Source organism: Oryctolagus cuniculus, chromosome 2 (assembly GCF_051225735.1).
Source record: "Oryctolagus cuniculus isolate XC-2025 breed Fujian yellow rabbit chromosome 2, ASM5122573v1, whole genome shotgun sequence".
Taxonomy (NCBI): Eukaryota; Metazoa; Chordata; class Mammalia; order Lagomorpha; family Leporidae; genus Oryctolagus; species Oryctolagus cuniculus.
The window spans coordinates 168,766,533-168,783,614 of NC_142868.1; the positions used below are offsets into that span (position 1 = coordinate 168,766,533).

The following is a 17,082-nucleotide window of genomic DNA, read 5'->3' on the forward strand; positions in this document are numbered from 1 at the left end:
AGGACTTGAATATGCATTTTTCAAGAGAGGAAACTCAGATGGCCAATATACACTTGAGAAAATGCTCAGGATCACTAGCCATCAGGGAAAGGCAAATCAAAACCACAATGTTTCACCTCATTCCAGTTAGAATGGTTCACGTACAGATATCAACAAACGACAAATGCTGGCAAGGATGTGGGGGAAAAGGTACCCTGGTCGACTGTTGGTGAGAATGTAAACTGTGCGACCACTGTAGAAGACAGTATGGAGATACCTCAGAAATCTGAATATAGACCTACCATATGATCCAGCCATCCCACTCCGGGCAATTTATCCAAACCAAAGGAGATCAGCATCTGAGCCGGCGCTGCGGCTCACTAGGCTAATCCTCCGCCTTGCGGCGCTGGCACACCGGGTTCTAGTCCCGGTCAGGGCTCCGGATTCTGTCCCCGTTGCCCCTCTTCCAGGCCAGCTCTCTGCTGTGGCCAGGGAGTGCAGTGGAGGATGGCCCCAAGTACTTGGGCCCTGCACCCCGTGGGAGACCAGGATAAGCACCTGGCTCCTGCGATTGGATCAGCGCAGTGCGTTGGCTGTAGCTTGCCAGCCGCGGCGGCCATTGGAGGGTGAACCAATGGCAAAGGAAGACCTTTCTCTCTGTCTCTCTCTCTCTCTCTCTGTCCACTCTGCCTGTCAAAAAATAAAAAAATAAGAGATCAGCATCTGAAAGAGTTATCTGTACCCAAATGTTCAATGTAGCACAATTCACAATAGCTAGGATATGGAATCAACCCAGGTGTCCATCAGCTGTTGACTAGATAAAGAATTTATGGTGTACATATATGGAATACTACTCAGCTGTAAAAAAAAATGAAATCTTGCAACAAAATGGAAACCATTATACTTAGTGAAATAAGCAAGTCCCAAAAAGACAGATCTCATATCTTCTCACCGATCCGAGGTGGCTAATAGAGTTACTGAAATGTTATGTAGTGGAGTGAAATAGACGTTTTGAGTTTCAATGATTGTTTACAGCCCTTCTGTCTTCTGTTGAGGAGCAGTGTATGGTTTTTTTCTTTTCTTTTTTCTTAGTATTTGTTGAAATCTTTCACTTAGTGTAGGGTTAATGGTATGATCATTAAGTAAACTGCAAATAGATCTTTGCAAAAATGTAGAGTGGGAATGTTAGAGGGAGTTGGAAGAAGAGTTGGAGTGTAGGAGAAATGTAACTATGTTCCTAAATCTGTATATATGAAATACATGAAACTTTTATAACAAATAAAATTGTTTTAAAAATAAAAAAGTGAGAAAACTATCATATTAGTCAAATAGTTCTGACCTTGCAGACCCCCTCCAGTAGACTCCCAGGATCAATGGACCACAACTGAGAACTTGGTAGTTTTAAAGAAATATTTCTTAGTAATACAGGACGTACCTTACTATGTTCTAAATTACTCTTCTGACCACTTTATAGTAATCCATTCATTATCTTCAAACAGAAACTTCAAAGTACTGTTGTAATTCCCATTTTAGTATCTGGAAAGTGAAGTGTAGGGAGAGCAAAGAATTTACCCAAGGCCGCATGCCTGTGGCAGTGGAGACAAGATTAAGATTCAGGCAGTCTTTGCTTTGAAGCCTGTCAGTTTGTGTTATACTGCCTGGAGGCAGAAGCTATTTATGATAGAGCTGGTCCTTGGAGACCTTTGTGAATAAGATAATATTTGACTGTGGTAAGTCAATTTTTGTATCCACAATACAGGACTGGTGCAATTAATTTGTGATTTTCCTGTGTCACTTATCACTCCAGATTCATAACTTTGTCAGTTTTTAAAATTTAGGTTGTTATTGAACTGGCCTAATTAAAACCTTTGACAGCTAAAGGCTGCTTTATCCATTACTTATATGAGAGATAACCATGCCTTTCAGTTTCTCTGGTTTTATGTTTTGATAATTCTAAGAGCAGTTTTCCCCAAAATATATTAGAAGGAGAAAATGATTAGAAGATGCTATCATGACTTTTAGAGAGTAAATTTTCTGCTGACATTTTTATCCCACTAACTGTATTCTCTCTAATCCCAGTAACTGTGAGATGGCTATTGAGTTTTTATACTTGAAGAGTACAATGTAGGAGGTATACTGCATGAACTTGCAGTGAAAAGAAGTAAGGGGACTTCAGGAATGCCCTAAGTTCTCTCTTACATTCCTGAAAATTAAAGTTGTATATACTGCTCCTAATGGTAAAATCCTCACACCTGGTCTGATACAGGCTTAGTCTCCCAAAAGTGTAAATGTGTTTGCCAGTGCACCACTGGAGAACAGACCCTTCAGGTAAGTGAGTGTCTTTTGTGAAAGCCAAGTGCTACTACATTCATGTATTCACATCACATGCATGCATGCTTCCGCAGAGAGATCCAACATGTTGAGTTTCATTTTTGTAGGATTGCCTGAGAGCATGATTTTTTTTAAAGTGTGTCACCTTCCTTATTTTAAGAAAGAGAAAATATAATTTCAGGTGTCAGGTGTATTATTCCAGGTAAAATTTGAGTCCTGGAATCCCCTGACTATGACCCTGCAATTATTGTTTTGTCAGTACTGTTGTGACATTTCATAGTGGGTTGTCTTCTGTTTGAATTGGTATTTTTCAGTACATATCAGGATTTATTTTGTCCATTTAAAATACATATATGAAAATAATAGCAACAGAAAACAGAGGTATCTCATTAAGTATAACTGGATGTTTTATGGTACAGAGGTGATCATTGTAACTTTTCAGTAACTGGTAACAAAGTAATCATTCAAAATATTCATGAATAAAGTAATAAAAACATAATTGATATTCCTTTGTTTACCTATTTACATTATGGTTTGCTGTTTTCTTTTAAGGAGTCTTCTGAAGTCTGTTGAAGAAGAATTACATCAGCGGTAATTTTAATTCTTAATTGAGCTAAAAAATGTTATTCTTTATGTCACAGATAAGTAAAGTTAGTTTGCCTCATTCTCTTGTCATTTACCTAAAATGGTTTTAATTCTTAATCTGTCCTATAAAGAAGAAATAAAATTCTGTCTTTCAGTAGCCCTGCATTTCCTAAAATTTCTTAATACTGTTTGACAAAGGCCATTTGATAATGAGGGCATTCTCCTTTTTCTTTAGAGGACATGTAGCTCACTTAGAGGATGATGAAGGGGATGAAGATGAATCTAAGCAGTAAGTTGTGTTTATATTTTGCTGAGAAGAAAAAATGTCTTTGAACTCATATATCTGCCAGCTTAATATTGTTCACTTTTATATGATGAGTGACACAGAATCATGGGTCTTAGCACAGTTTTTTTCCTGTCTTTTATTCCAGTTGCATTAGTCAGCCCAAGCTGCCATAACAAAAGTACCATAAACTGTGGGCCTCAACCCTCACTTTAGAGGTTGGCAAGTTCAAGACCAAAGTGCAGGCCAGTTTGATTCCTGGTGACAGCAGTTTTCTGGCTGTCTTCACATGACCTTTCCTTAGTGCATGCAAATGATGGGATAAAAGGCAGAAGGCACACTCTTCTTTTCTTGTATAAAACCATCAATCCTTGGGATTAGGGCTGTGCCATTATGACCTCATTTAGCTTCAGCCTCGTGAAAGCCTTATTGCCAAATATAGTCAAATTGGAGGTTAGGACTTCAACATGTGAATTTGGGGAGACACAATTCAGTCCATAACACTAATAGGAACTTTGAAAATACTAATTAACAAAAATAATTTTTCTTGAAGTTTATAGTCAGTGATTGACAGATACTGTAATAATAAACTGCAAAGAAGCTTGTTGAGTGCTTGATTAATTTTCACCTGAATTGTTTCAGATAAGCCAATACTTTGGGTCTAAGTATTATTTTTAAAGAGGGAGTATTTTTACTATTATATATGCATTGATGTTTAGTCCTTTCTGTTTTGTTTTTTTGTTTTTGTTTTTAAGATTTATTTATTTATTTGAAAGTCAAAGAGGGAGAAAGATCTTCCATCTGCTGGTTCATTCCCCAAATGGCCACAGAGGCCAGAGGTGGGATCCGAAGTCAGGATCTCTGAGCTTCTCCCAGTTCTCCCACTTGGGAGCAGGGGCTCAGACCATCCTCCGCTGCTCTCCCAAGTGCATTAGCAGGGAGCTGGATGAGAAGCAGTGCACCTGGGACTCGAACCAGCACCCATATGGGATGCTGGCACTTCAGACTGCGGCTTAATCCACTGTGCCACACTGCTAGCCCCCTTGGTTTTGTTTTCTGGAAAGAAAGATGCAGTTTCATGGTAGAGTGACAAGAGCACCTGACTGGCTGTTGACAGTTGAGGGAATAGGTTCTTCTCTCTCCCTCACTGCTCTCACCTTGGGTCACCTCTCTGGGCCTTATTGGAGAAGTTTGTGTTTGATCATTTATTTACTTTAATTTTTAAAAATTTTGATTAACATCTAATACAGCACATTTTTATGGAATGCGGTACAGTATTTCCACACATGTGTACAGCAAAACTAATCAAATCAAGCAATTAGCATTTCCTTTTTTTGGAGCCTTCACAACTCTTATCTTCCAGTTGGTTTTTTTTTTTCTTCTATGGAATGTAAGTGTTACAGGTGGTGGTTTAAACTATTATGCCACAACACTAGCCCCCAGGTAGTTTTTTCTTTCTTTCTTTTTTTAATTTTATTTATTTGAAAGACAAGTTGGAGACTCAGAGACAGAGAGAAAAAGAGATCCTTTATCTTCTGGTTCACTCCTCGAATGGCTCTAACAGCTGGAGCTTAGCAGATCTGAATCCAGGAGCTTCCTCCAGGTCTCCCACATGGGTGCAGGGGCCCAAGCTCTTGGACCATCCTCCACTGCTTTCCCAGGTGCATTAGCAAGGAGCTGGATCAGATGTGGAGCAGCCGGGACTCGAACCAGTGTCCATATGGGATGCCAGCACTATAGACTTGGGCTTTAACCCACTGCACCACAGCACCAGCCTCATCTTCCAGTTCTTCACACAGTATATAATACATTATTAGTCTCACCACTGTGCTGTGGACATCAGAAATTTTATCTAATTGTTTTGGTACCTATTTTGATCACCTTTTAATTCTTTTTATTTATACAAGTGATCTGAGTTGTAATGAATCTTAGCTTCGTTTATTTCTGCCCGTAATTTCATAGAGCATTTACATAGTTTCGATGAGCTTCATCAAAAATATTTCATATCTAGCAGTAGCAAAAATTAAGCTTACAGTGTTCCATATTTTATTTTTTTAAACATTTATTTATTTATTTGAAAGTCAGAATTACACAGAGAGAGGAGAGGCAGATAGAGAGACCCTCCATTCGCTGGTTCACTCCCCAGTTGGCCACAATGGCTGGAGCTGTGCCAATCTGATGCCAGGAGCCAGGAGCTTCCTCCAGGTTTCCCACATGGGTTCAGGGACCCAAGAACTTGGACCATCTTCTACTGCTCTCCCAGACTACAGCAGAGAGCTGGATCAGAAATGGAGCAGCCAGGACTCCAACCGGCAGCCATATGGCATGCCAGCACTGCAGGCGGTGACCTCACCCACTACACCACAGCGCCGGCCCCATGTGTTACATATTTTATACTATATCCTTTTTCTTATATTAGTTGTTGCCTATGTTCTTATATAAAGGATTTACCTTTCAGTTGATAAAGTTAGAAATGTATCTTTTCCAGTTTTAATTACAATACAGTATTTTTTTTAAGATTTATTTATTTTATTTGAAAGTCAGAATTACAGAGAGAGAAGAGGCAGAAAGAGAGGTCTTCCATCTGCTGGTTCACTCCCTAATTGGCCCCAACAGTCAGAGCTGTGGTGATCCAAAGCCAGGAGCCTGGAGCTTCTTCCAGGTCTCCCACGTGGGTGCAGGGGCCCAAGGACTTGGGCCATCTTCTACTACTTTCCCAGGCCATAGCAGAGAGCTGGATTAGAAGTAGAGCAGCCAGGACTTGAACTTCCGCCCATATGGGATGCTGGCAGAGCAGGCAGCAGTTTTACTCACTACGCCCCAGCGCCGGCCCCACAATATAGTATTTGAAACAAAAAAAACCATGTCTGTCCAATTACTTATGAATAATATCTCATTTCACGTAAGAACATTTCAGAAAAAAAAATGGTACTTCTTTTTGCTAAATTTTTCTATATCTTAAAGAAATAATTGTGTTTTAATAATGATTCATTTGTAAAAGGAATAATTCTGATTCTAACTTTTTTGTATTTTTAGTTCAACTATGAAAGCAAAAGTTCCACCTCCTTTGCCACCAAAGGTAGACAAATTTATTTTTAAATTTGAATTTTGTGTGTATCAGTGAGCTTTTTTGTCACTATAACAAAATACCTGAGAAAGCTAAAGGATAAGGAGAAAAGGTTTATTTCGGCTTACAGTTTCAGAGATTCACAGTCCAAGATCAAGTGGCCCCAGTGGATCAGTGTTTGGCAGTGGTATTCTTGCTGACAGACCCAAGGCTGGATAGAAATCACATGGCAAGAGGTAGCATGTGCAGAGAAAGAATTACATAGCAAACAAGAAAGCAGAGAGAGAGTGTGATACACTCAGCTGTGCTTTTGTAACCACCTCTGTGTGTGACAGCTACCTTCTGGGGGCGTGCCCTCCATTTCCTGATACCTTCTGATAGTGCCGTTAACCATGGCTTTGGGTTTAAAGTCCAGGACGAGTTTGGGACCCAAATGTTATTCAAACCAGAGCTCTGCACATGCATGTGTGTGAGTGTGATCTTCCAATTCAGTACTATATTCATATTTTTTCTAGCTCATTTTCATTTGCAATTCAAAAAAATCATGAAGTTGCTAACAGTGATATAAGTAGATGGTTTTCCATTATTTGCCTTTTTAAAATACCAGCTTGTTACTCATTTTAAGTAGTATAATCTAGAAATTTATACGCTGAAAATGATTGTGTCAGTCGATTAGCGTTATTTCACTTGAATTAGAAAACTCACATTTTTATAAAATTTTTTCTGTCAAGTCTAATATATTATTAACTGATTTCTGAATATGGGTAAAGAATAGTAATTTATCATCACAAAAGTTTAATTTTCAGGAGATAATTTTAAATTCAAAATTCAAAATAAGAGTATTTTTACAAGAAAATCCTTTTATAAAACAAGTCTACATAAAACAATAAAATAATCCCAACTGATGGACTTTTTTAAGGATAAAATGTGTTAATATGAGTAGTAGTCATTAAATTTATTTTATTTTATAAGTTCATATGCATAATAAAATGTAGTTGTAAAACAAACAAACAGTGTTAAAGTTTGAAATCAGGGTATTCAAATGAGAATCTTACCAGTCTTGTCATCAAATTTATTGCTATGTTGTGTTTTTATTTTATTTTATTGGGAAAAATCCTGATTCACACAATTAAATAATACTGGATTTGCTTATGATAGGAAAAGGATAGAGATCTGAATTTCAAAGAAATATTCCTAATAAGAGATACAATTATAAGAATATATAGCTTTGCCAAAGCTTCAGCTCACTTAAGATTTTTCCATCATCTGCAGAAAAAGTTTCTCAGGCGTCCCATATTGCTATGTTGATATTCTCCAATATGATAAAATTTTAATTGATATCGGCTACTTCTAGTCTGAAAAATTAAGCCATAACAAAAGTAGTCATCTAAGAAACAATTTAGATTGCCAAGGAACTAAACTTTGATTAGCTTGGATATTTAAAACAAAAAGATTCACTTACTGTGGAGTAGGTCAAAGAGACTAAGATGTTTTTATTTGGCAAGTCCAAGTGGGAAGACTTGTGAGGAATTAGTAGAAAGACATAGAGCCTTTCTTTTGGGCCACATAGCAAAATCGGAGAAATTCATTTTAATGAATATCTTTAGGATATATTTTAACTAATACATTAAAGTCATCTGTATCAAATGATTGAATAACCTTGAAAGTCATCTAATAAATGCAATTGGAAAGCCTGTAGTGTATAATATGTACTTCAGGAATTATGTTTAATCACTGGTCTCATTTTCTATATTATTTCAGCCTAAATCCATCTTCATACCACAGGAAACTCATTCCACTGAGGATGATAATCAAGGAACAATCAAGAGATGTCCCACATCAGGGAGCCCAGCAAAACCATCCCAAGTGCCACCCAGACCGCCACCCCCTAGGTTACCCCCACCGAAACCTATTGCTTTAGGTAATGGTAGAGAGGGAAGTCAAATGCGTTACCAGGCTTTCCTACTATGTTGGGGGGAAAGTGGAGGTAATCTCTTCGCAGAGATTATGTGGAATTCCTTTGGGGCAGGAGAGAAGAGCAGTGGCTGTCGAGATGCTTTCTGCTCCTTGTCTCGTGATCCACGTGTGTTTATGACAGGATTGCCTGTGATTCAGTCTGGAGTATTTTGTCTCTTGTTTCTCATACACATTTAGCCTTCACTCTTTTTAATGTAAATATGTGTACTTAGATACAGCATGAGTTTAAATTTGCTTACTATGCCAGAAACAGAGGTATAAAGGAATACATATTCTTTTAATTCAGTACTAAATATTCTGGTTGGGTGATCCCAAATGGAGAATGAAACTATCTCAGAGTTAAAATTTCTTTCCTGCTTGATAATTTCCTGAATGAAAATTAATCCTTCAATGTATTTAAACATATCTCTGTGAAGGAAATGGAGTGGGCTCCTTCCAGTTAAATGGTGACCGAGATGGCTCATTATATCAGCAACAGAATGAAAACAGAGGCACAAACCTTTCAAGGAAAGAAAAGAAAGATGTACCAGTAGGTATTGATATTCTTAAACTACACTTGTATTTGTTTACTTTTTTGCTAGTTAGAGTCAGATTTCTAATTAATAAAACTATAGTAGGAAATTGTATATTTCATAAATTACTGTTGATATTTTAGTGTATTAGTTGTAATCTGAATAGATCATTTAAATCTTGGAAGAAAGTAGTTTTGCCGTGGCAAACTTGAATGATGACTTTTTATTTAAAAGCAATTTTTTATATACTGTAGGAAAAATGTAACCTTCATGCAGGTACAATCACAGTATTCTTGTGATTGTTCATAACATAACTGTTTTATACACACACACACACACACACACTTGAAAATAAATCCTTAAAATGTTCCTCTTCCAATCTCAAGAAGTTATGAAAAGGAAATAAGTAGTTAAGAAAAGTTATGCCTCTACCCCTGGACAAATTTCTAACTGTAGGGCTGGCATTGTGGCATAGCAGGTAAAGCTGTTGTTTTCAATGCTGGTATCCCTTATGGATGCTGGTTCGTGTCTGGCTGCTCTACTTCCAATCAAGCCCCCTGCTAATGTGCCTGGTAAAGCGGTGGAAGATGGCTCAAGTGGTTGGGCCCCTGCACCCATGTGGGAGAACTGGATGAAGCTCCTTGCTTCAGCCTGGCCTAGCCCTGGAGAGTGAATCACAGTATGGAAGACACCTCTCTCCCTCTCTTTCTCTCTCTCTCTCTGTTTCTCCCTCTCTATCCGTAACACTGATTTTTTTAATAAATAAATATATTTTTAAAAAATATTTCTAACTATAGATTATATGACGAGTGATGTTGCTACTCTAATCTAAAGAAAATAGCCGACAAGAGGGAGAACTAATCACTTCAGGAAAGGTGAAATTAGCCTGAGCAGCTACTCTTGTCTAATTTAGATAAAACTTAATGATAGGCCGGCGCCGTGGCTCAATAGGCTAATCCTCCACCTTGCGGCGCCGGCACACCGGGTTCTAGTCCCGGTTGGGGCGCCGGATTCTGTCCCGGTTGCCCCTCTTCCAGGCCAGCTCTCTGCTATGGCCAGGGAGTGCAGTGGAGGATGGCCCAGGTGCTTGGGCCCTGCACCCCATGGGAGACCAGGAAAAGCACCTGGCTCCTGGCTCCTGCCAGGATCAGCGCGGTGCGCCGGCTGCAGCGGCGGCCATTGGAGGGTGAACCAGCGGCAAAGGAAGACCTTTCTCTCTCTGTCTCTCTCTCTCACTGTCCACTCTGCCTGTCAAAAAAAAAAAAAAAAAAAAAAAAAAAAAAAAAAAAAAACTTAATGATATAACTATTAAAGTATAAATAGTATTTGTCAAGGATAATAAGAGATGAAAAATTTCAAACACTTTAAGAATTAACTCCATATCACCAATAGAATTTAAAGCAACAACACAAAATCTTTAAAATTTCCAACACTTCAAATGTCAAAGAGATGGTGCCGGCAATGTGGCGCAGCGGGTTAAAACCCTGGCCTGAAGCGTTGGTATCCCATATGGGCGCCAGTTCTAGTCCCAGCTGCTCTTCTTCCAGTCCAGCTCTCTGCAATGGCCTGGGAAAGCAGTGGAAGATAGCCCAAGTCCTTGGGCCCCTGCACCCGCGTGGGAGACCCAGAAGAAACTCCTGGCTCCTGGCTTCGGATAACACAGCTCCAGCCGTTGCAGCCATCTGGGGAGTGACTCAGCGGATGGAAGACCTCTCTCTAACTCTGTCTTTCCAAAAAAAAAAGTCAAATAATGAGAATATTTTTTGAAGTTTTTGTGCAGCTTTGTACTTGTCATTTTTATGGAAATTTGTGATGCATTTAATATATTTATGTGAACCCTGTGTAGTAAGCACATTTCTAGAGGCTTTTGCACTATTTCTGACCTTTTTAAAAGATCTCACTATAGAATTTCATGTACTTTTTTTATTTTTATTTATTTGAGAGACAGCACTCTGATCTGCTGATTTGCTCCTCAAATACCTGCAACAGCTGGGGCTAGTTAAGCCTGAAGCCAGGAACCAAGAACCCAATCCAGGTCTCCCACATAAATGGCAGGGACCCAGCCACTTAAACCTTTACCCACTGCCTCCCAGGCTACACATTAACCAGAAGCTAGAATCAGGAACAGAGCCACAACTCGAATCCAGGCTTTTTTTTTTTTTTTTTTTTTTTTTTTTTGACAAATAGAGTTAGACAGTGAGAGAGAGAGACAGAGAGAAAGGTCTTTCCTCCATTAGTTCCCCCAAAATGGCCACTACAGCCGGAGCTACGCCAATCCGAAGGCAGGTGCTTCCTCCTGGTCCCCCATGTGGGTGCAGGGGCCCAAGCACTTGGGCCATCCTCCACTGCACTCCCGGGCCACAGCCGAGAGCTGGACTGGAAGAGGAGCAACCGGGACTAGAACCCGGCGCCCATATGGGGTGCTGGCGCCGCAGCAGAGGATTAACCAAGTGAGCCACGGGGCCGGCCCCGAATCCAGGCACTCTTGATATGGGACATGGGCATCCCAGCCAGCATCTCAGCTGTTACACCATTCATTTACTCCAACATACTGTTTTTATACTCCAGTTAATTGGAGTATCCATTGTAATTTGTTAAAGTTAGGACATTTTTAATGAAAGTATACGTGACCCTTTTTTTTTAAGATTTATTTATATATTTATTTCTTTATTCATTTATTCATTTATTTGAAAGTCCAAGTTAGAGAAGGAGCAAGACAGAGATCTTCCAAACACTGGTTCATTCCTTAGATGTCCTTAATGCCCAGGGCTGTGCTAGGCCAAAGCCAGGTACCAGGCAGGGGCCCACACATGTAGAACATCTTTCATTGCTTTTCCCAGGCCATTAGCTGGATCGGAACTGAAGCAGCCAAGACTCAAACCCATGCCCATATAGGATACCTGCATTGCAGGCAGTGGCTTTACCAAATGTCCCAACACGATCACTTATCAAATTATGTCCACCTTTTTGCTTTTATCAGTTTAAGTATTAGCAGCCTTGAGGCCAGCACTGTAGCATAGTAGGTAGGCATCTGCCTGCAGAACCAGCCTCCCATGTGGGCACCAGTTGGGGTCCTGGCTGCTCCACTTCTCTCTGCTGCTGATGGCCTGGGAAAGCAGTAGAGGATGGCCCAAGTGTTTGGGACCCTGTACTTGTGTGGGAGAGCTGGAAGAAGCTCCTTGCTCCTGGCTTCGGATCAGCTCAGCTCTGGCCGTTGTGGCCATTTGTGGAGTGAATCAGTGGGTAGAAGACCTCTCTCTCCCTGTCTCTCACTCTCTCTGTAACTCTACCTCTCAAGTAAATAAATAAATCTTAAAAAAAAAAAAAATTAGCAGCTCTGTTAATGTAGTACTGCAAAAATGCAGCTTAATGAGTACAACACAGATATGTAAGCATTTTTTATGTATATATTTTAGTTTACTTTTTCAATTACCTTACTTGATTAAGGTACATACTAACAGTCTCAGTAATTTTTATTTATTTATTTATTTATTTGGAAGGCAGAATTACAGAAAGAGGGGGAGACAGAAAGATTTTTCCATCCATTGATTTCACTCCCAAATGGCCAAAACAGCCATTCAGGGCTAGGCTAAGCCAAAGCCAGGAACCTGGAACTCCATCTGGGTCTCCCATATGGGTGCAGAGCCCCAAGTATTTGGGCCATCTGCTGCTGCTTTCCCAGGCACATTAGTAAGGAGTTGGATCAGAAGCAGAGCAGCTGGTACTCAAATCATTAACCCATGTTGGACGCTGGCATCTCAGGCAGGGTTTATCTTGCTGTGCTGTGGCTCCAGACCCTCAGTAACTGTAAATAAATATATCCCTTTTCAATCATAGGATAAATAGCATGCATGATATATTAAAACATGGTTACAGTTTTTGTAGCTTTTTGAAATTATTTATAACCAATTCTTTTAATGCTTCACATAAATCTGACAGTTATAACATGCAGAGTTCCCTAAGTAAAAATGACATTTTACTGTGGCCGGCACCATAGCGTAGCAGGGAAAGCCACTGCCTGCAGCACTGGCATCCCATATGGATACGAGTTCTAGTCCCTGCTACTCTACTTCAGATCCAGCTCGCTGCCAATGCACCTGGGACAGCAGAAGATGGCCCAACGCTTGGGCCCCTGCACCCACATGGGAGATACAGATGAAGCTCCTGGCTCCCAACTTTGGACTGGCCCAGCTCCAGCTGTCGTGGCCATTTGGGGAGTGAACCAACGGATAGAAGATCAAGATCTCTCCATCTTTTGTCTCCCTCTCTGTCTCTCTGTAATTCGCCTTTCAAATAAATAAATAAATATTTTTAAATGATGTTTTACTGAGATACTAATTTAAGGACATTGATATAAAAACAAAGGTAACTAAATTATTTGTAAAGTAGATTAAAAATTATTAGAAGTTGATGACAATGATATGTTCTAAAATCTACAAAGTAAAACATTGTTGATTTCAGAAGTCATTTAATATTTTTGTGTCATATGAAATCAGTTAACTAATTTTATGTTATCACATTGCTTAAACAATTCATTTTTTATTAGACTGAGAAACAATTTTAATGTCATTCCTTAAAATGTTATTATTAAGATTAATCTCCAAAGAAGCCTAGACTCATAAAATTCATATTTATAAAGTATACTAGAACACATGGAGATTTCCTGTCCAAGGGACAATTCATATACTGAAGTTTGTGGCCTCTGGGAAGAGTAGCTGGTATTCTCAAGGATATTATGGGTGAGCAGATATGCCACTTTTGCTCTCCTTATAATTATCTGTATATTCAGATAAATTATTAAAATATTTTAATTCATTAAAATTCAGTTGACAAAATACATGGTTAATAAAGATTAACCATTGTAACTGCATTATGTTGCAGTGCATTAAGTGTCTGCTTTTGACACTGGCATTTCATATCATAGCTGCCAGTTAGATTCCCTGCTACTCTGTTTCCAGTTCGGCTCCCTGTTAACCCTGCCGCCCACATGGGAGACCCAGATGGAGTTCAAGACTCCTGACTTCAGGCTGGCCCACCTCTGACCATTGCCTCATTTGGAGAATGAACCAGCAGATGGAAGATTCTCTCTCTCTCTCGCTCTCACTCTCACTATTTATCTCTCTTGCTCTGAAAAATCTTTAAAAACCAAACTCCACAAATAGATATGAAAAAGATAAAGTTAAAAAATGAGCAAAGACAGTTCACAAAAGAGAAAATACAGATAGCAAATAAACACCCTTTTATAAAAGATCCTCAACCTTCCTGCGATCAGAGGTGTGCAGCTTTATGAGACATATAAGCAAATGGTTTTCACTAATCGACATGAAAATATAAGCGAGAATACAAGCAATCAGGAACTCTCATATATTGCCAGTGGGTGTGGTGTGATGTAGGCACTCAAAGAAAAGTTTGTCAGTACCCACCAGAATGTAAAAGAAACAGCTCTCTGTCACAGTTTACCCTAAAAAAGCCATTCCCATATTACGTAAGATAAATTATGTTATAATCTTAAAATGCTACAGTTAAAATAAATGAACTAGGTCTTATGACTGATATGGAATGCAGTCCAAGACACAATTTTAAGGACTTTAAAGTATCAAAAAAAAGAAATAAACAGTATGAACTATTTGGATTTATTTTATTTTTAATTTATATGAGAGGCACAAAAAGATAGATAGGCAGAGGGTAAGGTTCCATCTACTGGTTCATTCTCCCAAAGGCCTCCAACAGCTAGAACTGAGCCAAGCCAAAGCCAGGAGCCAAGAATTCAATCCAGGTCTCCCACATAGTAACAGGAACTCAGTTACTTGAGCAGTCATCACTGCCTCCTCGAGTCTGCATTAGCAAGAACCTGGAGTCAGGAGCCAGAGCTGTTTCTATTTTAAATATTTGTTTATTTCTACGAATTACAGAGAGAAAGAGCTTCCATCTACTGGTTCACTCCCCAAATGGCCATATAGGCCAGGCTGAAGCCAGGAGCCAGTAACTTCATCTCAGTCTCCCTTGTGGGCCCAAGATTTGGACCGTCCTCCACTGCTTTCCCAGGCACGTTAGCAGGGAGCTGGAACATAAAAGTGGTGCAACTGGGACTTGAACCTGCAACCATATTGGATGTCAGTTTGCAGGCAGCAGCTTAACCTGCTATACCACAACACCAGCCCCCAAAATGATAGTTTCTATAGGCACATGTATATAAATACAAAATGTCTGGACAGCTATACAAATATGTGAGTACATAAAATTATGTAGAAAACGTTTGAAAAGATAAAAAGCAAATTGGTTTTTGGGGAGGCAGAAACTAAAAATAAATGGACTGTGAAGAGATTACAGGGAACTGGAGCCTTATCTGTAATGTTTTGTTTTACAGAGAGAGTGTATTCATGTATTTTAATCAGATAAATGTGTTTGAAATACTCTTCTGCCAAACAGCAACAACAAAATGTGTAATCATGCCTGTGTTCTTTTCCTAGAAGCCTATTAGTAATGGTCTTCCCCCAACACCTAAAGTACATGTAAGTACTCAATATCAAATAGACTCGATTTGCAAGCCAACTACAGTGACAAATAATTGCTTGAGGGTTTATCTTTGATTAGATTTTTGCCTTTGTGAAAACCTTCATTGTCATTTTTTTCTAAATACTAACTTATAAAATAAACTTTATATTATCCAGCATCTATTTGCTTTATGTTATACAGTATGTGTATGCTTTAGCTTATAGCAGAGAAGTATATGTAATAGGACAAAGCTTCATGTTTGGCTGTAAGATAAAGCTGCTACCTGACTTGTGCAGTTTGATAGGGAAAAGCTGCTGACTAGGGAAAGCCAGGTAGATCCAGCTGTGCAGATGTGCCTAAGGTCGGGACTGGCCTTACCGTTTTGTCCCTTATTATTGTCATTCAATTTCTAAGGCTTAGCATTGCCTTAACATAAAAATTTTGGTAATGATTATTAGGTTTAATTAAATGATAGAGCTTGTACCCTACTCATAAAAACATTTTTTCTTCTTCTACCACCTGATGGTAATGCCATATTGTTCTTTTTTTGTACTAAGAAATATTGGTTAGCAGGTGTCTGTCATTACAAAGCAAATTTTAAAGTTCTTGTTTTGATTATTTTTTGGTAATTTTCTACCCGTTATAGTCAAATAGTTATGTGTTCTCTCAACATGTTGTATCTGTGTTTTCAAGAAAAACATTCCTGCTGTAAAATAATACACAGTGCTCTATCTGAAATTTCCTCTGACCAGATATTTTTGTACTGTTTTTTCCCTCAAGTTGTTACTAGTAAATGTAATTAAATGAGTAAGCTTTTCTTATACCTTCATATTTAACCAGAATGATAATTACAAAATTAACATTTTGTGCTCTGAAGATATAATGCAAAGTTCAAATGAGAGATGTTTTTATAAAATATTTATTACCTGATAAACTTTTAAATGAGTTTGATAAATTAGCATTGACATCAAAGAAGAGAGCTTTGAAATGAATTTTTAGGGAAAATAATCAGATTGCTGTGTATATTTGTATGTTTGTGTTTGAAACATATGGGAGTTTCAAATCAGCCATATCTCTTTCACTTTATAATATAATGCAATTTTTATAAATTGTAATTTATACAAGTATTTCAAATAAGAAAAATCTCTACCTTCTCAGAGATTACGGTTTCTTTCTTACCAGAGAATATTGTATTGCTGTAGATATAAGACTTCTGTTGTTCTTATAAGCAAATTACTATCCAGACCTGAATGCTGTTATGTCTTTATTTAGTTGGAAAGACAGAAAAAAATGAAAGGTGACTGGATTATGATTGTCTTTCTTTCAAGTAAAATCATTTGTGGTACCAGGAGCCATTTTGCTGCCACTATTAGGCAAATGACTATGATTTGATGCATTTATTTCTGTAAATTTGATAATGATCATAATCTCAGTGTGCCTTCAATAGTCTGTAACATGAAAATAGCAAATCATTACATTTTTATATTATATTAAAGATGTTGTCTCTGTTTCATATTGGTTATTCTTTGTCTTTCCAGATGGGTGCATGTTTTTCAAAGGTTTTTAATGGTTGTCCCTTGAAAATTCACTGTGCAACATCATGGATAAACCCAGATACAAGAGGTAGTGCCATACATTTTTGTCTGTTATCTAGTTTTTGTTTTGTTTTGTTTTGTTTTGTCAACTGACATCATGAAAACAATTAATTTTACTCATTTTCTAAGCACCTTTCTGGGGAAAGAGAGAGACAGAGAGAAAGGTCTTCCTTTTGCCATTGGTTCACCCTCCAGTGGCTGCCGCGGCCGCTGCACTATGGCCGGCGCATCACCATCACACTGATCCGAAGCCAGGAG

General features: G+C 38.6%; 1 protein-coding gene across 6 annotated transcripts in view; it reads left to right on the forward strand.

Moving 5' to 3' along the window:
• Positions 1 to 17,082, forward strand: part of MAP4K3 (mitogen-activated protein kinase kinase kinase kinase 3) — a 220,684-nt gene that overhangs the window by 167,996 nt on the left and 35,606 nt on the right. For all 6 annotated transcript variants that reach the window (XM_051842965.3, XM_089326506.1, XM_051842963.3 and 3 more), the window contains 7 exons: positions 2,863 to 2,901; positions 3,131 to 3,184; positions 6,215 to 6,257; positions 8,007 to 8,166; positions 8,639 to 8,751; positions 15,205 to 15,246; positions 16,768 to 16,852. In XM_051842965.3, coding sequence (XP_051698925.1) covers positions 2,863 to 2,901; positions 3,131 to 3,184; positions 6,215 to 6,257; positions 8,007 to 8,166; positions 8,639 to 8,751; positions 15,205 to 15,246; positions 16,768 to 16,852 — 536 coding nt within the window. The remainder of the gene's footprint in view (positions 1 to 2,862; positions 2,902 to 3,130; positions 3,185 to 6,214; positions 6,258 to 8,006; positions 8,167 to 8,638; positions 8,752 to 15,204; positions 15,247 to 16,767; positions 16,853 to 17,082) is intronic.